The 26,905-nt window shown below is 40.8% G+C and overlaps 3 protein-coding genes across 7 annotated transcripts; 2 read left to right on the top strand and 1 right to left on the bottom strand.

Moving 5' to 3' along the window:
- On the top strand, window positions 1-5,597 carry LOC113031558 (B-cell receptor CD22-like). 3 transcript variants are annotated; one of them, XM_026183732.2, is made up of 10 exons: window positions 1-129; window positions 244-582; window positions 658-882; window positions 1,489-1,767; window positions 2,844-3,134; window positions 3,314-3,392; window positions 3,982-4,012; window positions 4,172-4,333; window positions 4,420-4,529; window positions 4,852-5,597. In XM_026183732.2, exons 1-10 carry the CDS (start codon window positions 90-92, stop codon window positions 4,910-4,912), a joined length of 1,617 nt encoding a protein of 538 aa, XP_026039517.2. In that variant the 5' UTR covers window positions 1-89; the 3' UTR covers window positions 4,913-5,597. The 3 variants fall into 3 exon arrangements, with proteins under 3 accessions (XP_026039517.2, XP_080164384.1, XP_026039516.2); XM_080308258.1 differs by lacking the exon at window positions 4,852-5,597 and having other exon boundaries at window positions 3,317-3,392; window positions 4,420-4,700; XM_026183731.2 differs by lacking the exon at window positions 4,852-5,597 and having other exon boundaries at window positions 4,420-4,697.
- hpn (hepsin) lies at window positions 5,550-26,834 on the bottom strand. 2 transcript variants are annotated; one of them, XM_026183735.2, is made up of 13 exons: window positions 26,476-26,834; window positions 24,543-24,685; window positions 16,578-16,685; window positions 16,356-16,397; window positions 16,008-16,137; window positions 15,802-15,921; window positions 15,572-15,612; window positions 15,120-15,285; window positions 14,617-14,807; window positions 13,605-13,700; window positions 13,204-13,346; window positions 12,856-13,020; window positions 5,550-7,085 (listed from the first exon to the last, which is right to left on the bottom strand). In XM_026183735.2, exons 2-13 carry the CDS (start codon window positions 24,577-24,579, stop codon window positions 7,041-7,043), a joined length of 1,284 nt encoding a protein of 427 aa, XP_026039520.2. In that variant the 5' UTR covers window positions 24,580-24,685; window positions 26,476-26,834; the 3' UTR covers window positions 5,550-7,040. The 2 variants fall into 2 exon arrangements, with proteins under 2 accessions (XP_026039520.2, XP_080164385.1); XM_080308259.1 differs by lacking the exons at window positions 24,543-24,685; window positions 26,476-26,834 and adding an exon at window positions 18,449-18,595.
- LOC113031561 (uncharacterized protein C14orf93) lies at window positions 8,619-11,522 on the top strand. 2 transcript variants are annotated; one of them, XM_080308261.1, is made up of 7 exons: window positions 8,619-8,994; window positions 9,189-9,250; window positions 9,350-9,447; window positions 9,529-9,647; window positions 9,778-10,095; window positions 10,202-10,260; window positions 10,350-11,522. In XM_080308261.1, exons 1-7 carry the CDS (start codon window positions 8,911-8,913, stop codon window positions 10,456-10,458), a joined length of 849 nt encoding a protein of 282 aa, XP_080164387.1. In that variant the 5' UTR covers window positions 8,619-8,910; the 3' UTR covers window positions 10,459-11,522. The 2 variants fall into 2 exon arrangements, with proteins under 2 accessions (XP_080164387.1, XP_080164388.1); XM_080308262.1 differs by having other exon boundaries at window positions 10,176-10,260; window positions 10,350-10,400.
- Window positions 26,835-26,905: the final 71 nt, after the last annotated feature.

A 26,905-nucleotide genomic window follows, 5' to 3' on the forward strand; every position in this document is an offset into this window, starting at 1 on the left:
CTGATCACTAACTCATGGTTTCTTTATTTTTTGGGACAGCTGGTGTATATTGACCTGTGTCATGATTGTTGCAGGTAAAACTTCAAATAATGGAAAGCTGGAGCCTGATCATTCTGGTAATAACGCCAGGTGAGGAGATTTATTTTTTTAATCTAATAAACAGGATATGTGATGACTAAAATGGAACTGCAGCGCTAATTCTGGAAATACATTTTTCTTCATTTTCTGCATTTTTGTCCAAAGGTGTCTGGAGCGGAGACTGGAGTGTGACGTCTGAAAATCAGTGTGCTTTGAAAGGAACATCAGTGTTGATCAACTGCAAATATGACTACCCTGTAGGTCACTTTGTTACTTCTGTCAGCTGGTTTAAAAACTTGTATGCATCTGGCAGATGGGGACTTTTTCCTCTTGATAAACTTACTTCAAGTCTGGACCACTTTAAATATTTGGGAAACTTCCGCGGCGACTGCAGTCTGAAGGTCAATGATGTACAACACACTGATGAAGGAGCTTACTATTTTCGTTTTACCACAACATTCAACAGATGGATGAGCATAAAACCGATGTACTTGTCTGTGGGAGGTAACAACTAATTACGAGAACATTTCTGTTTCGATGAGTTTAGCAAACATTTATTGATTTATGTTTCTTTATCAGAGCTGACCACAGTCATCGAGCCGAGCACTGTGACAGAGGGAGGTCATGTCGCGCTGACCTGTATGTCAGGCTGTCCTGAGCCTAAAGACATTGTCTGGTTCAGAGATGGGCAACCTGTGTCAAATCCAGTCTTCCAGGCCAGGAGAGAGGATGCTGGGGACTACTATTGTGCAGTCCATGGACAAGAATCAGTCAGATCCGCACCTGTGGCTCTGAATGTTCAATGTGAGTAGAGGGTTAAGAAAGCATACCACAGAATTCAAGTTACAGGCCCCGCTCTATTCACGTGCTACATGAATATATGATTAACTTTATTATATATGACTGTGTTTTTCTTTCTGTCTCCTGTGAGGAAGACCAATTGTTACAGGAGTACACTTGAATCTCATCATAATATTTCAATAACTTTGATCATGTGAATTATTAGAATCATTTTTGGACAATTGTGTCCAGAAATTGGCTCAAGTTGTACTTTTACATATCCTCACTTGGACATCACAATATATCACCTTTACTCTGGGAAATTAGGTTAAAGGCTGCTTGAAGTTTGATCTAAGTGTGAAATAAGGTCAGATAAGGTTATGTTTTATCCAGCATGAGCACCATTGTTGTGGCCCATGCCGATGAGATAAGAGACAGCAGGATGACAGAGGAGTTTTTTTGTGGCTTGTAAAAATTAGTTTTAAAAACAGAAAAGGGGAAGTAAAATACTGAAATTTTCCTTCATTGTATTTTATTTTTGTTGCATGTATTGACACTTTTAATGACTCCATCATTACGATCAGGATTTATCATCCATGTGGCTACACTTCCTTATCTCCTCTCAAGCAGACGCTCCCAGAGAAGTGACACTATCAGTGAGTCCATGGGGAGACATCCGCAGTGGAGGGACAGCGACTTTGACCTGCAGCAGCGATGCCAACCCTCCTGTGGCACACAGCGGATACAGCCTGTATAAGGATGGACAGCTTCTCAGTTCAGGGGAGAATTACATCATCTCTGACATCCTCCCCAGCGACAGAGGATGGTACTACTGCCAGGCATGGAATAACATCAGCTGGAGGGGCATCGACTTGATCAACTCGACAGAGGTTCACCTTGACGTTAGATGTGAGTGTGTCTGGTTACTTGGAAGCTATCTAGGAGGGCAATTAGACACATGGTCATGAGTACAGTGTCAGACATTTCAAAGGCAATCCTCAACTGACTGATATCACAACTTCCTGATGATTGCTACAGTCTGTCTGTTTGCTGTCACAATGTGTCAAAAAGTTCAGTCTGGAGGAAGTGATATTAAAATATCCATGCTGATGCATCATTTTTTAACTTTTTACAGTAAAGCACACATGTCGTCTAACTGGTTTCACCATCTACTTAAAAAGGAAATTTTCTAAGACCTGATTATTCACAAGTTAACAAGTTCTTTAGTGTTGTCCATAGGGAGAAGAGACTGATAAATGAAAGGACCAGAAACACATTTTTAAAAAATCTAATTGTTGCAGTCTAAGGTGACCCCCTTAGACTGTTTTTTAGTGTTTAGGTGGGTTTATGTGGGTTCTAAAAACTTTTATTTTAAACATTTATTTCCTAAATTGAGCTTCACGGAAAGAGTTAAATCTATAACAGTTTTTTAGGGCTCCATGGTCCAAATTAGTCCTACATGCCCACTTTAATTTAGAGATCACTTCTGGAAGACAAAGTCTGTCCTGTCCTAACAAATACGTGATGAAATTAGAGTTTAACTGATACTCTTAAGGTTTATTCATTCAAAGAATTAATCTTTAACAAGATTCCAACAAATGTAACATTTTCCACTGAAGTTAGGCATCAAAGTTAGATGCAAGATTACATGCAACCAAATTAATTAAAGTCAGCAGCTTTTGTGTGTGCGTGTGTGTGTGTGTGTGTGTGTGTGTGTGTGTGTGTGTGTGTGTGCCGGGGGGGGGGTGTCATCCTTTTTTTTAATTTACATTTTGGATCTTAAAGCTATTGAGAAGTGTATCTCTTCTGTTTTTATTAGGAAGACAAGAGAGCACATTTAAATGTAATTATTTTAGTTGTAATGTGTCTCTTCAGATTTTAGCACTCAAAGAAGAAGAGGTTGTGAACAGCTGATCACTTATCACCATTTTTCCTGTCTTTTTATAACAAATCTGTTAACAATCGTGATGTTTGGGCTTTTTCAGACCCTCCAACAAACATTTCCATTTCAGTGGATCCACAGCTGTTTGATGAGGGCAGCAGTGTCAATCTGACCTGCAGCGGTGTGGCTAACCCCGCAGCAGACAGCTACATATGGTACAAAATGGTTGACTCTGACTCCACCAGCTCCATGCTGCAGGTGGGCTCAGGACAGCTGCTCTCCCTTCCCTCTGTGGAAGAGTCCCACAGTGGAGTGTACCTCTGCAAGGTCAGGAACAGTCTCGGGGAGAGCAACTCAACTCAGGTGCTGCTGTCCATGCAGAGAAAGCAGGATGGTAGGAGCCAATACTTACAGATGCTCGTTGTATCCTCAAAAGGCAATCTGTGCCAAATACCACAACCTCTTAATCTGATATGAAAAATAAATCTTAAGTTGCCTCAATTCCTTTATTGAAATTTATTGAGCTAATTGACTATATGTTATTTCCAAGCTGAGTGTGTGCTTTCCCCTCAGAAGGGCAGTCCCTCCCAGTCGTGGCTGGAATTGGAGTTTTTCTTCTTGTGACACTAGTGGTGGCGCTTCTTCTGTTCCGGTGAGTCAGTAAGAGATGGAGAGTGAGGCTTTAGTGAGGCTGACTCATGTCATTTTTTGCACTTAAACACTTACTTAAATGTGCATATTTCTTATGTCACTGTATTTTTTTTCACGTGTTGCAGAACTTTTAAAAACGTGTCTTACCTAATGCTGTAATGAGTGTTAACATGCACCGTGTGTGTCATCTGAATTTCCATTCTGCTGCTGCCATTTTTAACACATCAGTCACCGCAGCATATTTCTACACTGACAGTCGGTATCTTGGCATTTAGTAGGGAGGGGAGCATTCATTGCTAGGGTCCATATCAGCACAGAAGGTCACTACTAAACATAAAACGACTTTCATGGATTCTTTATAGATTGTGTCTGTACATTTAGTTAGTTTTGATATATTAAGAAACTCCTAGAAGGCAGTATTTTAGCATGTAAGCTGCCTGTGTTTGCTAGTATTACATAACAGCTTCCCTTAAACATTAGGAAACGTGACTGAGCAACGTAGAACATTCTGTTCTGGCTTGAGTTGGCACAACTTTTGACATATTTAACCCTTGATTTATTTATCTTTTTAAATTTTGTTGTCATGGCAGGAAGAAACAGAAGACTAGCACAGACAAGAAAGTGAGTACATGCAAAAAAATCTTTAAATAAGCCATATCTGTCAGTTACACACAGGTTTGGGAAGTATCCCGCTGAAGAGCATGCACACACACACACACACACAGATAGCAGACCAAATATTCTAGTAGAGTGATGATTTGGATGTGTCCACTCTGGCAGAGAGTGTTTGACTCCAGGCTCATCAGAACAAGATCAAGATCATCAGCTGCCGAAGATCCACCTGACACCACTTATGCTAACATCCACCCGCTTCCATCCTCGACTCCCTCTGTCCCTCCTCAGGCCATTTCTACGGCTTCACAGAGGAGCTCACACCGGGATGTAAGTAATGATCCACAGTCGTAACTGTTCAGCATTTCTGCTAAACACAACACACTCATATTACATCAACTTCTTCTTTCTCTTAGGATACCACTTCTTATGAAGATGAGGTTACCTATTCCACAGTGACCATCAGGCCCAAAGACCCCAGTTTTCCACATCACCTGAACTCCAACAGACGGCCACAGCACTCCTGGTATGCTTCCTCTCCAAACTCTGACATGTTCACAGCACAGCATTGTAGGGTTTCCACACACGTCTCCAACTAAAGCAAAATAACTGAAATCATCACAGATAAAAAAATTAAGATTTATCTTTATAACAATGGCTAAAGCCTGCACATTTCTAGAAACGTTACTAAAGGAGACACAACCACACTCCATGATAACAAAACTGATCTTAAACTGCCTCAGTGTTGCTATCGGTGTCTCATCATAAAGGTTATCACAGAAGTGACACCTGACACAGCTTCAGACTGCGACCCAACCACATTGTTCATTCCACTGTTTTCTCCTCAGGTCCGAAGCAAGAGAAAACAACGACTCTGTGATCTACGCCTCTGTGTTTAAATCCAGCTGAGTCTCTGCATTTTGTCATGTGCCCTCTTCCTCTCAAGAAAATAAGCAAGTTTAAAGCTCAGTGTACCGTCATCTTAAGGCAAACCTGTTTTCAGGAGTGTTAAAACGTTTGAAAACTAAATGTTTTTTATTGAAATAATTTTAATTATTTATAGCAATCATGTTGTTGCACTGTTTATGTTGTAAAAACACAACTGATCAAATTAATAGCATGTGAAATTTAAAATATGTTTTAAAGGATGGCAAGGAGAAAAAATGACATTTCTGTCATTCCATCAGCTAAGAGGTAATGAGACTGGTTCAGCTTGTGAATTAATTTGTTAATGGGATTGATTAATATATTATAAACAGATATGAGTCACAATTTTAGCTGACAGGGAGGAGGAGATTGGCGCTTTAGGAATTTCTTCAAGAATAATATTTTACTATTTACAGACAGGACAAAGTGTGACTTTCTCAAGAAACATCACAAACGAATCCAGGTCTCGATATTCTTCCTGTGGGTGCAGGGGTGTACGCTGTGCAGTGGCAGAGTACTCGTGTTATTTCTGTTAAGTCTGGGTTACTGTAAAACTGCTCTGTACTGTTATTTTATTTAGCTGAATTTATTTATTTAGCTCGAATGAATGAACAATGAATATTGTTACAAGATGCCTGCGGCCAATTAAAGCTTTATTTCAATGCAACACTCAATGCAACAATTACATTTTACAATATTTATAGTATGCACATGATAAATCCTGTAAGTGTAAAACAATTTTATTCCACATGGTGGTCCGAAATAGTAACTATTAGACTGAACAGACTTGATTGAACTGCAGTACTTCCTGCTTGGTAAAATCTGTTTACAAGTCAATCTTACCACTGACGCCTACATCATAAAAAGATGTTGATGTTCTTGATGTAGAATATCGAATCATTTATTTGGGTCATGTATAAATTCAATTTTCAGCAGCCACTCTAATAAGTAAGAACAAAACCAAGATATACAGTAATGTGTGTGCGTATATGTGTGTAGGAGGAATAAAACCAGTTAATGTGATGGGACACCTTTAGCATTTGAAAGTTGAAAGTCACAAGTAGAAGTATAAAAGTCTGCAACGTACATATTTAATAAGAACATGATTATAGTCGGTATTGCACTGTTGGCTCTTCAGATCAGCAAGTCTTTTAGACATGTGTAAAATGTCACAAATAAACATCTACATAAACAAGACACTGACTAATATTTACAAGGCAACAACAAAAAACTGATTGATTTTAACTGTAATCTGTATGATTTATTATTATTTTTATTATAAAAAAGTAAAGCTACTGCATATAAAAAGATATGGCGTGTATCACACACGTACAGGTTGAACTGTAAATGACTGTTATGAGTTTTAAGTTTAAAAAACAGAAACTCCAGGATTTCTCTACATGTTAATTAGCACTAATCTCTAGTTTTCTGTTAAGACCAAAGTACTTTAAGTATTTAGTACTAATTGATGATGCAGGGTGCACTCACTGTGGCTTGCTGAGTAGAAGGCTGCAGGAAGACCAACACTGAAGAAAGTGACTTGTGTGGGGCGAACAAATAAAATCTCCACATAAAGAAGAATTTCATAAAATGAGGCTTGAAATTACATCATGAATTCTTCAAACAGACCTTATAAGTACGCAATTAACTGATGTTGTATTTATAGGTTTACTTCTGGTAACTTTTTTTTTTCCACAGAAATGCAAAGAAAATGGTGTCAGAAAAATAATGTAGTTTACAAACTGTAGTGGTTCTGATTACTGCAGTGAATCAGTAAGCTCATCACTTGAGATCCTCATGTCTGGGCTCTGTCTGTGTATCCCTGCAAAGACATAAGCCTCTGTTAACATTTGATAATATGTACGGTATGAAGGTGTGACTGTGTCACACCTTCATGTGTGTCCAGACTTTTCACTCTACAGTAAAGGCTCAGAGAGTTGTTAAAATCCTCAGAAAAATGCTTCAGTGAGAATGGAAGGCTTGACGAGAGGGGAACATCACAGCCTTGTTTCCCCCTGTCGTAGCACCTATGTAGTCACAGTATCACTTATGGGGACTGTCCATTTTGTCATCCAAGAGTGGAAAAAGCAGAAACATGAAAGCAGGAATCTCATGTCCGTGCCATTTTATGAACACCGGGTGAGTTTTGATAGTTCTGAGGAAAAACAAAAGCAGAATTGAACATGTTATAACAGGATGAAATTCTTAATTGTATCATTCTATTCATCTTAAAACATCAATATTCAGCAACCCATCCAAAACATTAACTTCAGGTCTTCTCATCAATTTCATGGGCACAGGTATATAACCAAGCACTAAGACATGCAGACTGCTTCGACAAACATTTGTGACAAAATGAGTCGCTCTCAGGTCTCAATGTAACACTAAATATTCCACAGTTAACTGTTAGTGGTATTATAACAAAGTATCCCTGATTGGGAAACAACTGCAACAACTTGTTTTTCAGGAATTGGGCTCAGCCCCTTAGTTCCAGTGAAAGGAAACCTTAAAGCTTCAACATAAAGAGACATTTTATAATGGACTGCATTTATATAGCGCTTTTCTAGGCACCCAAAGCGCTTTACATTCCACTATTCATTCACACACACTGGTGCAGGCAAACTACAGTTGTAGCCACAGCTGCCCTGGGACAGACTGACAGAAGCACATCGTGCCAACACCAGTACGGTAAAGTGTCTTGCCCAAGGACACAACGATCAGGACAGAGAGAGCTGGGGGATTGAACCAGCAACCTTCCGGTTACAGATGAGCTTCCCAACCCCCTGAACCACGGTCGCCCCGTGGCATTTTAGACAATTTTATGCTCCCAACATTGTGGAAACAGTTTGAGGATGATCCCTTCCTGTTTCAACATGACTATACACAAAGCAAGGTCCATAAAGACATGGATGAACGAGTTAAATGTGGAAGGCTGACCTCCACAACGTCCTGACCTTAATCTTACAAAACACCTCTGGCATGAATTGCTGCAGAGACTGCGAGCCAGGCCTTCTCATCCAACATCAGTGTCTGACCTCACAAATTGTGCAGGCTCATCAGGCCAGGCAGTGTTTTTCCAGTCTTCTGATGTCAAGTTTTGACGAGCCTGTGTAGTCTAATTTTTCCATTCTTTGCTGGCAGGAGTGACACCATCACTCCTGTGGCTGGTGTGCATTCAGAGATCTGCATACCTCTGTTGTAACAGGCCGTTGCCTTCCTATCAGTTTCTCCATTCTGATGTTTTCTTGAACTTCAGCAGGTTATGTTGCCCAACATATGTAAACACCACCATTGTGTTTCTGTTATTATTAGAAGATAATAAAATTCAAGTAATACAGTAAAACGCTAATAAGAACATCACCACATGAAAGTGGGGGTTTTGAAGTAAGCAGCACAGTGAATTGCAGCAGAGGTGCAGGTAGAGATCAGGAATTTGTAGGCAGCACATAAAATCAGGAACTGCTGGGAATCTATGTTGAACTTGAATTTCAGCTAGTTTTGCATGTCAGAGAAGCCTGGCACCACCCAGGTAAGGTGGAGGCTTTCACACGCAAATGAAAATGCTGTAAGTTATAAAAATGCAAATGAGGTTGGGGGCGGGGGGCGCCACACCGGCCGGGAGTACCTGTGACCTTAGCCTCGCATATAATTGGATGAGGTTTCCATGTGACCAGGATCTTGCAGGTGATTGGAGGAACCTCGCGAAGAGCGTCTCTTATTACCATATGAGCATGTTATTCTCCGCTTGGTGAGAAGTTGTCAGGCTGGGTAGATTTAGGACACCGTGTGTTGGCGGCTTGGATTTTCCGTGCAATGCCGGGAACTCCCCGCACAGACCGGGGCTGGCTGCTCCGGACAGCAGAGACCACAAACTGCTCACTGCTGTGAGAGGGCTGTCTCGTCAGCTGGCTCGGTTTGCTGCTGATGTGAATGACCAACTAACAGCGGTAAACGCAAAGCTGCACTCCATAGACGAGAGGATGACCGCTTTAGAAGAAGTAGTGAACTCCCGCGCTTGTGTGGAGGAGAAGAGGAAAAGACGGGCGCACAATCCCAAGATTGCGGTATGTATGTGTGCATGTATGCGGCGTGTGCGTTAAGGAGGCAGAGGAGAGCCGCACAAACACCCCGAGCAGGAGAGGCAGAGAGAAGCCACCGCTAACTGCTAAGCTCTAAACGACTAGCACATCTGACGAGCTGGGAACAGCTGGATGAGAGAGTTTGTTCATAAAGTCAATTATGGTGTTTTATTTTGTAGGAGGCGGTGCGTCGTTTTCATAACGCCAAGGGAAATCGCAAGCGCTATAATCCCGAAGAAGGGTGAGATATTATGTCGTGTAAGTTGTACAGGCTGTATAATACATATATACATATATATCGCAATGTGATCGCTGACGTGTAAACATCTGGATTTCGCAGACTGAGCTCGCCTCACAATGAGGCAGTCACGTCTCATTTGGTCCAAGCTCTGGCTGAAAGTCCGGATTTGCACAACGTGGCTAGAGATGCCATTCTATGTAAGCACTGTTTGTGCTTTACTCGTTTACTGTAGCTTTGTCTGTTTCCAGGTTTGTGACATGCTCTCTTAATGGTTCCAGCTGCCTGTAAAACATACTATGAGACCATACGCAGGAATTTCCGCTACAGCCAGCCGGACCTTGCAGCCCAGGCTGAAGCAATGAAGACTGCAGCCCGCAGCCGTCAGAGAAGGAAAAGGGTAAAGTTATCTGATGTGATTTAAACTCACTGACAGTACTGCTGCACTGTTTTTCAGTCACATTAGTGCACAAACTGTCACCACACAGAGGTTGCACATCCACAACTGTATGTACTGCTTCTGCTTACAGCTGCTGGAAGCCAGGCAGGGAGTCCTCAGTGCAGATGAACTGGACTTCTGGAGGGGTGTAACAATTGATATGATGTCCGAGGAGGAGGATGGTGCTGTTGAAGGGGTGGCTGGGTGGATTGTTAGGCCTCCTTCCTTTCGAAGCAAAGAACTCACCGATCTGTGTGCGACTCTTCAGGCTAGATTGGAAGCTAATCCAAAATACACATCTACACATCACAGACGTCTGCATATTGGACCGGATTCAGACAGAAATCCTCCAAACGCATACAATCCAGATGCAGCAAAGAAACATTTCAAAGAGCATCTTATCCCCCAGGTTGGGTGATGGTTTTATTAACAACTGCATAGCACTCAAGCTTCCTTATAAGAATATAGATGAAAAAGATTATAATCCAGTTTGTGTCTTGGTGTGTTTTTTATAGAGAGCTATGAATCATCACAACTTTGAGAACGACTGCACTAGTTACAAAACTGAAGAACTGTAAGTTTAAAAATAAAAGCATGAGACACATTTTTCTGTTTAAATACCTGCTGTATGTTTTATGATGTATTTGCTTTGTGTTTGGACAGACTGAGCTCGCCCGATGACACAGACTTGCCTCCTTTGGACGACGCTCTAGCTGAAAGTCCAGAACATCACCGCGTGGATAATGAGATCCTCCGTGTGACTGTGGCCTAATGAAATGAATTAAATCTCTGACTGAATGTCACCTCAAGTCAATCTCCACACTACCACTGACCTGTATACATGGGGGGGGGGGACTAGAACGGCAGAGCTGAAATTAAAAGGAAATGCTCTTTTGAACTGGTCCTGAGCCTCTCTATCACAGTATGACATGAAGCCGATGTACAACAGTCCATTCTTTCCTTTTAGTGTCTCAATTTTTCCTCTCAGGAGATCATCAAGCCTCTGAGATACAGCAGTTGTTTTATTTTTTTATCACACAATTATCCATCCATTTTCTTAATCATTGTCACAGTTGACATAGGATGACAAGCAAATCCATTACAAAGCTGCAGGAAATCACTCTCTTATCCAAACCTGCTGCCAGTTTGAAATTAACCCGACAAATATATTGTTGGGTTCTGGAAAATCGTGAAGAAGAAGCAACCAGCAGGATTTAACCAAGAACTTTGTGGCAATGTTCAGGCATCAACATGGTTCAATGGTGGTCACATCCTAGAGACCGCTCTGAGGACTGCTGTCTACATGTTGTAGCTGATTATGGTCATACATGACTGGCCTGTGGACTACTCTTGTTAGTGCTGTTATTGGTCGTTGCCAGCAGCAGAGAAGAGCAAAGTTAAAACACAGAAAGAGCAGAAGTGAAATAGTGTCCATTGTGTCTGTTCTTTTCATGCTTTATGTTTTTGATATGTCTCTTGCGCTTCTCTCGTTTGTGGTGAACACCACTGTTCCAGCCCACTTTTCAACCAGTTAATGTTCAACCACATTGAGGGTCCATGGAGGACGGCACATATTCATGTTTGCAATAGTTGCATACCCCTTTCCCTAGTCAAATACCTAAAAGCAATACCATAAAACAGGTTTTTAACTGCTGCACCACTGTGTCACTCCATGAAACACTTTGTGAGATAAAGTGACTGTTGTTTTAAGTTTTATGCTTGCCTATTTATTCAAGCTGACTTTGCTCTTTATTGTGTTTTTGCGCGTGTGTGTTTGTGTGTGTATGAGATCATGTTGATGGTGCTATAAAAATCTACTTTATTATTACTAACTGATCCAGTAGTTTCAGCTGTATTTGCATATTTGCACTTTCTGCTCACAGGAAACATAAATATATAGTCTTGGGTGTAACTGCAGATTTACAGGCCTGAGGATGTCAGAAGTAAACCCACCAGTTCGTAGGTCTGGGAACATTATTGCCAAAAGTACTTGCTTGTCTGCCTTCATATGCACAATAGCTTGAGGGACATCCCATTCTTAAGCCATAGGGTTTAATATGATGTTGGCCCACCCTTTGCAACTCTTCTGGGAAAGCTTTCCACAACGTCTAGGAGCGTGTTTATGGGAATTTTTGGCTATTCTTCCAGAAACACATTTGTGAGGTCAGACACTGATGTTGGACGAGAAGGCCTGGCTCACAGTCTCCGCTCTAATTCATCCCAGAGGTGTTCTGTCGGGTTGAGGTCAGGACTCTGTGCAGGCCAGTCAAGTTCTTCCACACTAAACTCGCTCATCCATGTCTTTATGGACCTCACTTTGTGCACTGGTGCAGATTCATATTGGAACAGGAAGGGGCCATCCCCAACTGTTCCCAGAAAGCTGGGAGCATGAAATTGTCCAAAATGTCTCGGTATGCTGAAGCATTAAGGTTTCCTTTCATTGGAACTAAGAAATTGAGCCCAATTCCTGAAAAACAACCCAATGCCATAATCTTCTTTCCCCCAAAGAGAGTTGCTGTTGTTTCCCAATCACTTCCATATTGTTACAATATCACTAACAGCTGACTGTGGAATATTTAATAGAGAGGAAATTTCACAGGTGGAACCCTATCACAATAAAACACTGGAATTCACTGAGCTCCTGAGAGCGACTCATTCTTTCACAAATGTTTGTAGAAGTCTGCATGCCTCGGGGCTTGGTTTACACACCTGTGGCCATAAAAGTAGAATCATTGACACCTGAAGTCAATGATTTCTATCAATGCAATATAGTGCAACTGCAATACAAATATAAATCAGGAATGTGTAGTCCAGAGGCTTCTGACAAGTCTCTTTTGACACAGACTTGTGATTATGAAGGTGTTTACCTAAGCCTGTATAACAGTGGATCAGTATTTATGACAAATCACAAGTGATATTTCTTGGTGGCTTCTTCCAGTGACAGAATGTGAGCGAATGTAGTCACTCCTTTTCAGATGCTAATTAGATGTGTTCAGACTTCCAACCCCATCCCCTGCAAGTGATTCATTCTTGCACAAGTGAACATCACATGTTGCAAACAATTAAGATCGAAAGTGCTGGGACTGAAGGAGATTTGGCTGAGTGGATGGGGCTGCACAGACAGTTTTTATGCAGTGTCCGATGAAATGAAAAATGGCAGGACTCTTACCCTCATGGCTGAGGATATCCAGGGCAGAAATCGGGACACTCTTGTGTAGACACCAGGTTTCTTGGACATGGCACAGCCAGTTCCCCAGCTCACTACTCCTAGCAGACGATATCGAGTGGTCTTGGACAAGCAGTCTTCAGCCACAAAGGGTCCACCACTATCTCCCTAAAACAACAGACACACACTCACATTTTAACTACCCATGGGAAAATATAAGAGAAAATCACATGCATGACACTGATATAACATCAAACCAGTACGCATGCCAATTTATATTCATGCCAGTAAAAGAAGGACTTATCAGACTAAACAAAAGTAGACAGAAATGCTGCATGAGCACAATCTGACCTGACAGGCATCAGTGCCTCCTTTCTCATAGCCAGCACAGAACATACTAGTAGTGATCTGGTTGTCGTAGTAGTCAGGAGCATTGCAGACGGCGTCACTGATGATGGGGACATTGGCTTCCTGTAGAACATCTGCTAGATGGCCTATAGTTTAGAATGATCAAAATTTAAATATGAGCAACTGTGTTTTTACCTGAATATAAACAGTCACGTATGAATAGTTGTTATCGTCACGCTACTGAAACCTTTCCCATTATATTTATGTTATTGTTATTTAGTGCACCGCAGTATTCATGCAAAATATGATAAGTTTAAATACAAAAACAACGACTGAATGCAAGAAGACGACGTTCTATAGAAATATTACCAAATTTATCAATAACTAATGTAACGTATACTCACCATAGTACCCTACATTTCCCCAGCCTGTCACTGTTCCCATCTGTCCATCTATCAGCCTTTGGCCATATGCAGGTAGGCAAACAGGCTGGATGTATTCTACACACAGAGACAAACATGAAACACAAACAAATATTTATTAACAAAACAAATGCATACATTTAATGAAAATAGCAGGCAGTTGATTTTGTCACATTTCATTAACTCATGTCACCCCCTGAAGAAAGCCAGCCATTCCTACCTTCCCTCTTACTTGATTCCCCCAAACCCCTCAGCTGTTCCCCTTTCATTCATGCTTGCTTGTTGACATCACCCAAAGTGTTTCCATCTTTTCTTTTCTTTTTTTGCAGTTCTAAATGTTGAACACTAGATGTCAGACATGATGTACTGGAATAACACTTGTAGTAGATGACAGCACAGAGATGTAACAGTATCTGACGCACTTCATCTCCTATCTGCAGTCTTTCTCAATTAGAGTAATTGAAGTAATTAGTTCAGTGCCTATAAGGTATCGTCACATTAGATTTTTAAAAACCTGTGATTAATTATTTCATATTTCAGAATTTTGAGTGAGTTGTTTGATACTTTTTCCAGTATTTTATTCAGTATAAATACTGTTTATGCTCTGATATTTATTTTCTCCCCCCCTAAAATCTTGTAACTAATTGATTGTAGTAATTCTAGTCTATCACATTACCAAGATGTGTGTGTGTGTGTGTGTGTGTGTGTGTGTGTGTGTGTGTGTGTGTGTGTATATATATATATATATATATATATATATATATATATATATGTATGTATGTATGTATGTATGTATGTATGTATATATATATGTTTTTAAAATATGTAAAATATTCTGCACACAGTGCTTGTTTAAGTTTTAGTGTCACCCTAAAGCATCAGGAACAACCAACAGTTGCAATTTTTTTTATCCTGAAACAATTATGTTGGATCAAATTTAGGAGGTAAGTTACTGAAACCAGGCAGATTTTGATGATGTGCAAATGCGTCCTACCATTGAAAGTGAGAGGCTGAGTGAGGGCCAGGACAGCGATGTCTCTGCTGTTGTCGTCAATGTTAGCATCTACAAAGGGCAGGTAGCTGCTGTGGTAAACAATGGTCTTAACCTCCGCTACGTTGGCATTGACAGGTTTATTGTAGATGGAGCCCAACAGCACACGCCAGCGATTAACAAAGCGATACCGCCTAGCATTAGAAGAGCAAAAATAGGAGAGCTGTGATGTGTTTTTTTATGCACACAAACATCTAAATTTACATGCAAACACTACGTTAAACAAAACAGCAGGCAGAGCAGTCTGATGATTGTCCCTATGTGGCGAGGGCAAAATACACACACAGCTATGTTGAAAATGAACTTTTCATAGAAGTAAAATTACAGTTTCATTCAAACTGTCTGTACAAATTTATTAAACTTTCATGTATGCCTTGGATTTTCCAAAAAGCTACAATAATCCATCAAGCTGTTGTTTCTGTGTTAAATCTATCTGTTTCACTTACTCTGGGAAGCAATGAGCTGCAGAAACAATCCAGCGGTCTGAGATAATGGATCCTCCACACTGATGAACACCATCGTACTGCAAACTGACTTGCCAAGGCCAGCTGCCGTGCCTGGCGTCCACACCACCCACTATACGGTCTGCCGCAAAACTACGTCTGCCGCAGTCTGGTTTAAGATAGTAACAGTGAGGAAAAAGACCAGTTACTTTTTAAACTCTAGTTGAAAGACTGATATATTATGGACAAGAAATCAATGAGAATAGCTCCATTTAAAAAAGTAAACAAAGCAGACAATAGCTTAATAAATACATGTGAGATTAGTAGAAAGAAGACAAGAACAGACCGTGTCTGGGAGCTCTACACACCGGGGTGAAAACAGTGTTGGTGTTGGGTGTCGGTGTATAAAGTGGGCCAGTGTGTCAGACAGAATGAGTGGAGATCTGCGATCTTACCTTGGCACAACAGTGTGAGAACTTCCCGGCTTTCACAGTCACTGAAACAAAGACGGACAGAGTTAGTAACAACCTGACACAGAAAACATCCAAAAACTGAAGCCAGTGTTCGGCTGTCCTCTATGTTAACAGAGAAGACGAGTGAAAGAAGAGACAGGAAGAGCAACAGAGAGGACAGTGTAGTAGAAGGGCAGACCGCTGACAGACAGCCACTCAGGTGTATGCGTTACCATGGATACAATGAGTCTTTGATTTTCTTGCCATAGCTGAGCTCTTCCTGTCTGACGCAGAAGAAGTCTCCAGCATCGCTGCTGGCCTCTGACACGGCTGTGACTGAGTAATTCACCACGCTGAAACAAGCACGCGCACACATTAGTCCCGAGGATGACAGTGTGTCACACTGAAACAACGAGATACAACTGTGAAATTACCACACCTGACAAATCCCACTTCTTCACAGCTGATGCTAGCTAGCAGTTCATCAACTGGGGAGGAACACACCTGACGCCACCTCCTGTGAGTGGAGTCGAAGACTCTGAGATGCTGGTCAGGTGAATTTACCTGAACTGTGGGGAGTTGTAAGAGCAACTTTTAAAACTACTGGTCCAATAGCACATACTCCTGTAATGTAGTATATATATATATATATATATATATATATATGTGTGTGTGTGTGTGTGTGTGTGTGTGGGGGGGGGGGGGGGGGGGTTCTGACGGTATCACTAATTAAAGAATGAAGAAAAAAGAAAGAAAGACATACATTCAAAGCTATCAGTAGACTCACCATCATACTGTTCTATGTCTTCCTCCATTGTGCAATATGTAACTACAAAGTTTAATAAAAACAGCACATCAGTCTGTTACAGCAAACAATGAAAGCATTTGCATCATCAGACAGAGCACAGAGCACAGAATATCAACTGCTTGAAATATCAACAATAACAGATTATGTTCGTCAACACTTTTGAACCAAATGTGTGTAGGTGTGCAAGAACTGCAGTCTGACCTACGGCCCAAACGGCTGCTCCAATGGCTCCCAAGGTCATCAGCGTTACACACACTCCAATTACCCGACAGGGGGTCAGTACACAGGTCAGAGAGATGCCCCTGCTCCCTGCACACACACATTTGAGGACACACAAACAAGCATACATAAAATAGCAGAGGATAATATAAAAGCATCTTTGCACAGCAACACACTGACAAGCACAAAAGCTCGCATGCTAACATGCTTGTGCAGCACTCCAGCTTTTAACGTTACATAACACACCAACAAATACACTTTGCTGAAAAGGTGATGAAATCTAAAAGAGTAAATAGTGAGCTATACTAGCTGCGTAGCTGCTGTGTAGTTCATGTTTTTACTTTCCAGCTGCCCTTCAAACCCTCACAGAGATGGCTCAAGCCCCAGTGAGAGCAGACATACAGCACATTCCCTGGCACAAACTGAAAAGTACAAGTGACACTTACTGATCAATAGTCTAAAGTCTAGGATTTCTCCACCAAGCAAGAACAAACTCTTCAACTATGATATAGTGCCAAAGCTGTCCTGAGTGCACGTACTGTCTGTTTGTGTTGCACCTGCACTGGGGTGTCGCTCTCAGTGTTTCCCCTCCTGTCTGCTTTTCTCTGCTGTGAGAACAGCTTGTCAACTTGACCTTGATTAATTACTCATTTTTCATTGCACACATGTGATGGACTGAAAACCTAACAGTATTACAGCATTTTAGTATGCCAGTCTCAAGTTCCTGGTATTGTGTCGGGTTGCTCACTGTCATGATCTACAACTTGCACAATCGGTGGCTGACTAAATACTTTTTTGCCCCACTGTACTTAAGCACACCAGCATTAGTATAGTTATTAACTGGCCATGATGAAACTTATGGAAATACTAAACTGTAATATGTCAAGTGGCTACTTGAGTACACAAGTGCTTCACAATTTGACAAGTCATTTACTGTACTGTAGCATCTTTACCTTATAGTGTAAAGAACCTTAAAATGTACTCCTGAATTTAATAATAAGAACACCGCATTCTAGCCTCAGCTATGTGAACAAGTGTTTAAAAGTATTGCTGGTCATTTCACGTTCAAGTCGTTTAATAAAGACAGGAATACAGAGATCTAAGCTCGTTTTAGATCATGGGGACAGATGCAAGGATACCTACATCTTGTGGTCAGAAGTTTACAAACACTCATCATGGGCATTGTGATTTGAGGCTTTCCATTAATTTCCTTGATCACTGTACGTATGCTGTACAGTCAGTGGAATGACTGTACAGCATACATCTTTAAAGTATCTAAAAAACAAGAATTTGAACGATTTCTTTTGGATTTTCTCAAATCCACACAGCATCAGGAGCTGAATATGTACACTAATATTAGTTAAGTTTGAGGTCAGGGCTTTGAAAAAGCCATTTCAGAAGCTTAACATTACTATACTTTGTACATTCCTAAAACTTTTGATGTGTGCCTGGATCCTTGTGCTGTTGGACTATTCAGCTGTGTCATAGGTTCAACCATCTAGCTAATAATTTGAGGTGAAGAACCTGGAGGCAGTCCATCTTCGTTCTTTCATCACTTTGTCCAATGTATCAGTACCACTGGCAGCAGAACAGCAATGATGCTACCACCACCATACTTGACAGCTCATACATTTTTCTTAGGTTTGAAAACCTCACATTTTCACCCTCAAACATATTTATTGCCATTTTAGCCAAATAGTTCAATCTTTGTCTCGTCTGATCATAACATGTTTGTCCAGAAAGCATTTGGCTACAAGTTTCGAGCTTGAAGATGTCAATTTTAGAAAAGGAACTTCCTTCTTGCTCAGCACCGACTGACAAAGTGATGACATATCAGAATAACTTGTACTTACATGCAATTGCTTAAACTGAAGATCCTGTACTCCGCAGTAGTTGAGAAATGGCCCATTACGTGTCTGGAATGAACTTCCAGATCTTAATCCTATTGAAAATCTGTGTTCTGTGTTTAAAGGCCAGTTCAATGTCAGGAAACCAACCAACTCTTCTGCTGTGAAGAGTGGTCACATGTCCAGCCAGAATTATGCCAAAGCTTGTTTATGATTGTAAAAAGCATCTGGTCAAGGTGCACGCTGCTAATAGACATTTAATCAATATTAGTGGGAGTCTGTGTAACTCCAAAATAAATACAAACTTGTGCACTCAATTATTGTTTTTTAAGTCATTAAAGATGCATGCTGTACAATCGTTCCACTTTTAAAAGAGAACAGTTCATAACAAAGCCCAGAAATTACCATGACATTCCCTAAACATGATAACCATTTCAAGATGTCTGAGTAATGAGTGCACTTTCAACAATATGTCTCATTTTTCTGCATATTTTTAGTCTTTACATGTCACCCTGGCTCCTTTGCTTGACTACCTTACTTTGATGTAGTATGGCAGATGATGGATAAACCTAATGATACTTCAGAACACTAGTTTGGATAAATTAACAGTTTAGACAATCTGTCTTATGATGTGACTCATTCTTAATAACAGTGAACAGTATGAAAATTATGCCTGTGTCCTCTGCAATTTTCAAACTGCAAATCCATCAAAGGACCCTTTGGTGGGCGGTTCTGACCTCCAGAGTTCATGCCTGACATCTGTGGCTCAGACACATTGAGTTGGCCTACACATGTCACTGAAACAAACATGATCAGGTCATTTTAAAGGGTTCTTAAATGGTTTTCTTATTAGATCTACTCCCCATCAGCCCTCCTGCCCCACGGGTACTGACTTTATGTGGATTTTTCTGTCCAGTATGTGATCAGCAGAAGTGTAACAGCAAAATTTTAAAAAATCTTAAAAATTGCATTAAACTGCATTAAAAAGAAAATATAGTGAGACTGTTCAATTCCACAGTTGCTGAATTTTTATGTTGTTATCAAGAAACGTGATAGTTGTGTAGACTTGCTGATCCAGGGACCTTAACCTTCTACTCTGCTAACTCCTCACACTGCACAACATAACCTCTCCCTGACAGTGGCGGTCCTAGCCTGTTTGGCGCCCTGGGCGAACACTCCCTTGTCCATCTTCCATTGGTTTTAATTTTGCACTCCAGTATGAACACCCATCCCCCAACTCGAGGATCACCACAACATAACCTAATAGACCTACACCTTAGTTCACAGATATGCTTTGTCTAGGGTTTATTTCTTGGATTTCGCACAACCCGGGATTCAAATCATGAATACATAATAATACATTATGGGCTTGGATTTACAACATTATGAATGAAATGTGCTCTATTTGGAAAGAGCTTTTGACCCTTTCGAAGGGTTGTGTGTAAGACTTTAAATCTTCAAACTGTAAATTATAAATTTTAAATTGTCATTGATCCCTTTCCTAATGTATATGTTTATTTTCTTACTCTTCTTATATTTATTGTTTGTTTACTTGCACTGCTGTAACTGGAGCCTCGTCGTCTCGTCTCTCTATATACTGGACTGTAAGTAGCGGAGACAACAGTATAGTTTACTTTGACTTCAGCAGCGAGCAGGTGCACCGAGGGCTCTCGCGCTCACTTTTCGTGTATAGAATTTCGAAAAAACATCGGTGCAAATTATAAGTCTGTATCATGATGTCTGGTGTTTTCGTGTTTGTTGTTTTGTTTTTATTTTGTTTTATTTTGCGAGTTGGTTATTAGACGCCGCTCCAGCCAGCCAGCCAGCCAGAGAATCCCCCGCCGCCCCGCCCTCTCCTCCCTGTGCCGCAAGCAGCAGGCGCACCTCGCAAACGGAGGGCGCCCTTACTCCCAGCAAATGGGCGATAGAAAACCGATCGGTGCCTATGCCATTCCCAATATGCGCTGGCATGACGTCGAGGCAGCATGAGTACGAGCAATTTTATTTATTTTTTGGTCGATGCCCGTGATGCCGTCCCCCACCATGATGCCACCCCGGGCAACCGCCCGTGTCGCCGGTATCAAAAACCGATACTGCTCCCTGACTAACTCTACCTGTACACAGATGCTTGAAAACTCCCTACGTCTTTCTTGCCTCCTCCCTCTCTTCTCTTTGTACCTTTTTCCTTCTCCTCCTCCCATTCCATACCTGTCCTCTCCTCCACCTCTCCTGTCCTCAGGCTTCCCATCCAGCTAAACAATGGTGTTATTGTTCTTTGAAACTGTGAGTAACAGCTGTGACCCAAAGGTCAGAAGGAGATGGTGAAGATAGAAACAGAGGTATAGAGATGTATGATTAAGCTTAACGACCCATGTTTGCTCTTTCACATTTTCTTTCCACCATACCTCAGCTCTAACAAAAACATGCCAAAAAGCTATTTTTGGCTGTTCTCTTTTCACAAAGAAATGTTGTTGGTTTTTACATTAGATGTCCTTCTTGGCACAACCCCACAGGGATTTCTGGATAGAACCACTACACTACTGCTGCTTTAATACACTGCAGCCCTGAACATTGATAGACATCCAACAGAGACGTGAGACCAAAAAATGTCTAACTCAGTCAGGTCAGACATTAAAGGAGGTATACCCCTCCATCTTCCTATTACAAACTCCATGTGATGGCCAGCTCAGCCCACTCAAGAGACAAGAGTAACTGTCTAGAGAATTCACACTAGTGGGCATAGTGTTTCCTGCCACCTGCACACTCCAGCCATCAACACCCACACATAAATCTAATGTGTTTGAAGAAATGACAAAGCATCATATAGACTTGTTGTTTAGCTACATGTAATCATATTCTACATGTGAATAAAGGTCACTTTCTAACTGTTTCTCTCTCCAGTATACCCAGTTTACATGTGAAACATCTCTAGACTGGTGCCACTCACCCTTCTTGTTCCTCATATTGGCCGTTCCTTCTTTTTTCCAGCTATACTTCCCCACATGCCATTTTCCTAATCACAAAGCAGGTCAGAACAAGCTCTCCATTGTATCTACCTCTACCTGAGACCCACTTTTCTCTTGTGTGTGTGGGTATACATGTCAATGTGTGTATTATGAGGCAGGGCTTTCTGAAATCGCTGTGGTCTTATAGTCGATGATTGGATTAAAATAGTTAATGTTCCTATAAAGCACTGAGTGTAGTCCATATGAATGATATTAGGAATATATGCTACCCTGAAAGAACGCACTAGCAAATCCTGTTCATTTATCTTGACAGCTAACCCAAACATAAAAGCTACTAACAAAAGTTTTTACAAGATACAAAGTCTGAGCCCTGAGCTCTTGCTAACAACAAGCTTAGTCAACAAAAACATTTTAGTTAGTGTGTATTAGCAACATCACTGTTTTGGTGTAATTTTACCATGAATTCCAAATTTAGAGCTGCTACGAAGTGTGTCTGGATAGATTGTTGCCATGGTTTGTTGTCTTTATGGCAAATAAGGGTAAGAATGAATCATAATATAGTACATGACCAATCCACAGAGACGTGCAGATCATCCACAAACTCTTTTATAGTTTCCAATGTCTGTTCTCAATCATGAGTCACATGTTAGTCATTCTGTGGGATGTTGGACGTTATACTTTTAACATCGCATGTAGCATCTGACTGCTGGTTAAAAAGCAACAGCTATGCACCAGATGACAGGTTAAGCCTCCCTAAACCAAGTTAAAAAACACAAAAACACCACACCACATGACTACTGTCATGTTACCACAGTGCATTTTATGATACGCTATACTGCCAAAAGTATTCACTCATCTGCCTTCACATGCACATGAATTTAAGAGACATCCCATTCTTAATCAATAATGAAGAATTTAATTGAATATGTCAGCCCACCCTTTGCAGCTATAACAGCTTCAGCTTGTCTCAGAAGGCTTTCCACAAGGTTTATAAGTGTATTTATTGGACCATTCTTCCAGAAATACATTTCTGAGGTGAGACACTGATGTTGGACGAGACGGTCTGGCTCACAGTCTCTGCTCTAATCCCAAAGGTGTTCTGTTAGGTTGAGGTCAGGACTCTGTGCAGGCCAGTCAAGTTCTTCCACACTAAACTCGCTCATCCATGTCTTTATGGACCTTGCTTACAGAAAAAAAATCTGATAATTAATTTCTTTATTTTGCTGTGAACCTATTGTAAAAAAAAATGTGGGTGGGACTTTTATCAGTAGGAAAAACTATAAAAACCTATTTAAACTACAGTTAAAGTAAAAATATCTGCCCTCCGTCACATTTTTAAAAGCTGTTCAGTGGGCCGGATCGCAGTCTGTCCAATTTCAGCCCCCCTGCCTTATGTTTCACACCCCTGTGCTATGCTAATGTTTATTAGGTCTGCTGACCCTCTCCATTCCTTACTGCATTGTCAGCATCTAATGTATCATCCTTTATCCTCTAAGCAGCGACATTTGGACATGGGGAAACCAGGAAGATCAGATATTTATGTAACTGGTTCATCAAAACAGGTCTGATCTTGCTTCAACAAACACATCCCCTGCAATATAAATAGGAAAAAGGTTTAAGGGGTTCGCAAAACGAACAGAGGAATGTCCATCATCAAGTAAGCCTAGGTGTGGTACAGTAGGAGTGGGATAATAACAGTACAGGAGCAGAAAGAGACCTCACACACAGCTAAAGTTACAACACGAGCTATGAGTCATACATGTAGCGGCCATTATCACACAAGACTAAAATTAAACACGAACACAGGAAATATTAATCTAATAAGACAGACACACTATCCTATGAGAAGAGTGTGCTTACACGCATGTGCATATTTCCTTTTCTTTACTTATTCACACTTACGTGGTATATAATCATGTAGAGGTTGAGACAAACACAGATTGCCTCTGAAAGCTGATGACGTACCACCTAATCTTAGCTCAGACAAAAACAAAATTAGCCCCAACATATGTGACACACCTAAGATGAAGTGTGTTTTCCATATAATTACACACATTAAAGACGCAGCCTGTGTTTGGGTGGACGCCTTTTCTGTGAGGCATTAGTGGTTCGCAAACCCATGCTGAAACACAGAAAGTAAATTACAGCAAAGCCTTGCCGAAGGAGAAGAACCGAGGAAGATGTGGAAATCATTTTAAGGAAAACTTCATTTCCTGGGAGACTATCGGCTTCAATGCTGGAAAGCTGTGCCTCGTGTAAGGTAAGGAAAGCAACTTATAAGTAGCACATTTAAAAGAGATAAAAACAGTGTTAAAGTACTGTTTTAGGATTAAAATGATAAGAGCTCTTGAAAGGTCACATATTTATGTAGACATCACAAACAGAATGTCACAGTTCATACTGACACAAGTGCCTTTCAGCAATAACATGGCAAATAATCTTATCTTTCCTTCCATAAATTACAGTCAAGTCATTTGCAGCTGTAAAACTTGCGTATAAAACTGTGCCACATCACATTTTAGCTAATACCAAAAGACAGGAGGACATGTGGAGTCTCTGGTTTCTTTTTAATGTTGGTTTTCCCTGATGCTGTTGGAATAAAACAAGAGAACTAAGGTTACAGTAAGTAGTTAGTTTACGATTGCCAAGGGATGATGTTGTTATTGCAGTTAGTATATTGTGTTACAGTTTACCGTGCTAGTGTGCAAAGGACTTTGACATATCAGATTTCTACTTGGGTTGGGTGCTTATTCTTGTTGTAAGAGAAAAACATCAGCCAGTTCAAGTATATGTTTTTCACCCTAAAAGAACCTCAAAAATAACTCCAGTGACTATCATAGAGACAGCCAGCTTTGCAAAAAGCAGTTAATGGTTAACTGTCATGTGGACTGATGTCTCTTCCCAGACACAGAAAGTAGGCAGCATGGGCTGCAGCATGACCAGCGCAGCATTTCAATCTTCAGATATGTATGCATGCATGCATGCGCGTGTGTGTGTGTGTGTGTGTGTGTGTGTGTGTGTGTGTGTGTGTGTGTGTGTGTGTGTGTGTGTGTGTGTGTGTGTGTGTGTGTGTGTGTGTGTGAAAGGCAGGAGATAAGACTGCAAAGACTTGTATATTTCACATGCGCACTCACCCATCTTTCCTTCAGTCACAAATTTTTCAGCATACATTTGTGCACAACAGGAAGCAACAGTCGACAGCGGCAGTTTCTTCCTTTCTCTTCCTCTCCTTGACTCCTTGAGGCAGATGGTCCAAGTCCTTGGTGCTCCCTTTTGTCTGGCAGCATGACATTGATAGGATTGTGTAAAAAAGATAAAAAATCGATAAAGCGGGTAGTATAATATTGTACTATAGTCTATCTTTGGGCAGAAACAATTCACTCAAAACCTGCTTTGATAAATTTTATGATCTCTAAAACATCTGATCTTTATATTTTCAATTAATTCCTGAAACTCTGAGATGTTACAGCAGCTGTTAGTCACTGACTTTGTTTAATTCGGAGGATGTATGTCTATCCTCTATACCCAAGACCCACACCCATCCAGGCTTTCCAACAAGTTCCTGTTACATTGGGCTCGACTATGAATTACACCCTCACTTGCCACTTTATTAGGTACACCTTGCTAGTACCAGATTAAATCCACTTTTGCCTTCACTACTGCCTTAATTTTTCATGTCATAGATTCAACAATTTGTTGGAAACATTTGGTCCATATCCACTCGACAGCATCACACAGTTGCTGCAGACTTGATGGCTGCTAGGAATCTCCTGTTTCATCACATCCCAAAAAGGCACTCTGTTGGATTGAGATCTGGTGACTGTGGAGGCCATCTGAGTACCATGAACTCATTGCAGTGCTCAAGAAACCAGGCTGAGATGATCTGAACTTTGCAACATGGTTCATTATTATAATATTCATTATTAAGATAATCCACATCATTATACCACCACCATCGACCAGAACATATAAAACAAGGCAGCGTGGATCCACGCAACACCAAATTCTGACCCTATCAGCAGAAATCAAGACTCATCAATCCAGATAATGTTTTTTCAGTCTCCTATTATCCAGCTTTAGATTACAACACACAGGATAAGCCTGTGTGAATTGAAATCTCGACTTCCTGTTATTAACCAATCTGCTTCGAGGTTTGACAAGTTTGGAGATTCTCTTCTGCATACCTTCGTTGTAATGTGTGGTTATCTGAGTTGCTGTTTCCTTTCTATCAGTTCAAAGCAGTCTGGTCATTCTCCTCTGACCTCTGACATGAACACGGTATTTTCTCTCACAGAACTGTCACTCACTGGACATTTTCTACTTTTCTGACAATTCCCAGCAAACCCTGGAGATAGTTGAGTTGGAAAAATCCCAGCAGATCGGCAGTTTCTGAAATACTCAAATCAGTCCATCTGGCATCAACAACAATCTACGTTCAAAGTCACTTAAATCCTTCCTCTTCTCTAATCTGATGCTTGGTTTGAACTTCAGCAGGTTGTGTTAACCACGTCTGCCTGCCTAAATGCATCGGTTTGCTGCCAAGGACCTAAAAATGTGGCTAGTGAGTGTAATTACATGTGCGTAATAACAGATAAGTGGATGATGGTCATTTAAAAATTAGTTACAATTTTTGCTGCTTTTGAAAAAGCACAACATACATACAACATACAAATGAGATCGCTGAGATCTGAAGATCTCATTTAAAGTAATGTATCCTGGCTGTATAAAAGTCTATCCCATTGCCATTCTATACATCACAATGTAAAACCTGTGCTGTGACGTTTGAAAAGTGTTTGTTTGTAGGCTAATATTGGCAGTGAGTATTGGAGACTAATTTAAACCGCTGAGTGTCACTGATTAAACAGGTTAAACAGACCCAAGGGCATTTTAAGAAGCTCGCCATATAAACTTTAAATAATTAAAATATCACTGCCAACTTTAGTTTAGACTATTTCAAATAACTTGAGCAAGGTTAACTCCTTAAGGAGAAAACGAAATGAGCGTGACTGCTAATAACCAACAAGGCTTAAAGACACCATTCAAATCGCCTTCCAGACAATGACTCACCTGTCTGTTTTCCTCAGCTACAGGTGGAGCCTTTCGCTTTAAAAAGATGTACAAATCAAAAGAAGGCCCATAAAACCTCTAATAGGAAGAAATTGGATAGCAATTTTAAACGCCAACACGGATAAATCCAAAACTTTCCGAGCTTTTGCCAAGTAAATCCTTCCCCCCCTTTTTTTGCTCTCTCCACAGGTTACTGACCCCAACAAAGAAGACGAAGAAAAAACAGTAAATAGCCGTTTTCTACGACAGCTCTTCCTGTCAACCAAAACCACCAGAGCTCGCTTCTAACTGGAGAGAGAGGAACATTTGGACGAATTAAAACAAACTTTTAGTTTCGTCGCTCTGTGTGTGCGTGTGCTGTGGTCGTCCTGCGAGCGGTCATCTGCGCACAAGAGAGGGGCACGAGTGACGTCAGCACACGTTTCTGAGT

This window comes from Astatotilapia calliptera, chromosome 11 (assembly GCF_964374335.1).
Source record: "Astatotilapia calliptera chromosome 11, fAstCal68.1, whole genome shotgun sequence".
Lineage (NCBI taxonomy): Eukaryota > Metazoa > Chordata > Actinopteri > Cichliformes > Cichlidae > Astatotilapia > Astatotilapia calliptera.

Bases quoted from the DNA above. Each gene is read 5' to 3' on its own strand.
- LOC113031558 (XM_026183731.2), top strand. From the start codon at position 90: ATGGAAAGCTGGAGCCTGATCATTCTGGTAATAACGCCAG. The intron at 583-657 runs GTAACAACTAAT...TTTCTTTATCAG, and splicing joins GATGTACTTGTCTGTGGGAG to AGCTGACCACAGTCATCGAG. The intron at 3,135-3,313 runs GTAGGAGCCAAT...CTTTCCCCTCAG, and splicing joins CATGCAGAGAAAGCAGGATG to AAGGGCAGTCCCTCCCAGTC.
- hpn (XM_026183735.2), bottom strand. From the start codon at position 24,579: ATGTATGCTGAAAAATTTGTGACTGAAGGAAAGATGG. The intron at 15,922-16,007 runs GTGTGGTAATTT...TGCTTGTTTCAG, and splicing joins GAAGAAGTGGGATTTGTCAG to CGTGGTGAATTACTCAGTCA. The intron at 7,086-12,855 runs GTAAGAGTCCTG...GTTTTTCCTCAG, and splicing joins GGATATCCTCAGCCATGAGG to AACTATCAAAACTCACCCGG.
- LOC113031561 (XM_080308261.1), top strand. From the start codon at position 8,911: ATGACCGCTTTAGAAGAAGTAGTGAACTCCCGCGCTTGTGTGGAGGAG. The intron at 9,251-9,349 runs GTGAGATATTAT...TGGATTTCGCAG, and splicing joins CGCTATAATCCCGAAGAAGG to ACTGAGCTCGCCTCACAATG. The intron at 9,648-9,777 runs GTAAAGTTATCT...TTCTGCTTACAG, and splicing joins GCCGTCAGAGAAGGAAAAGG to CTGCTGGAAGCCAGGCAGGG.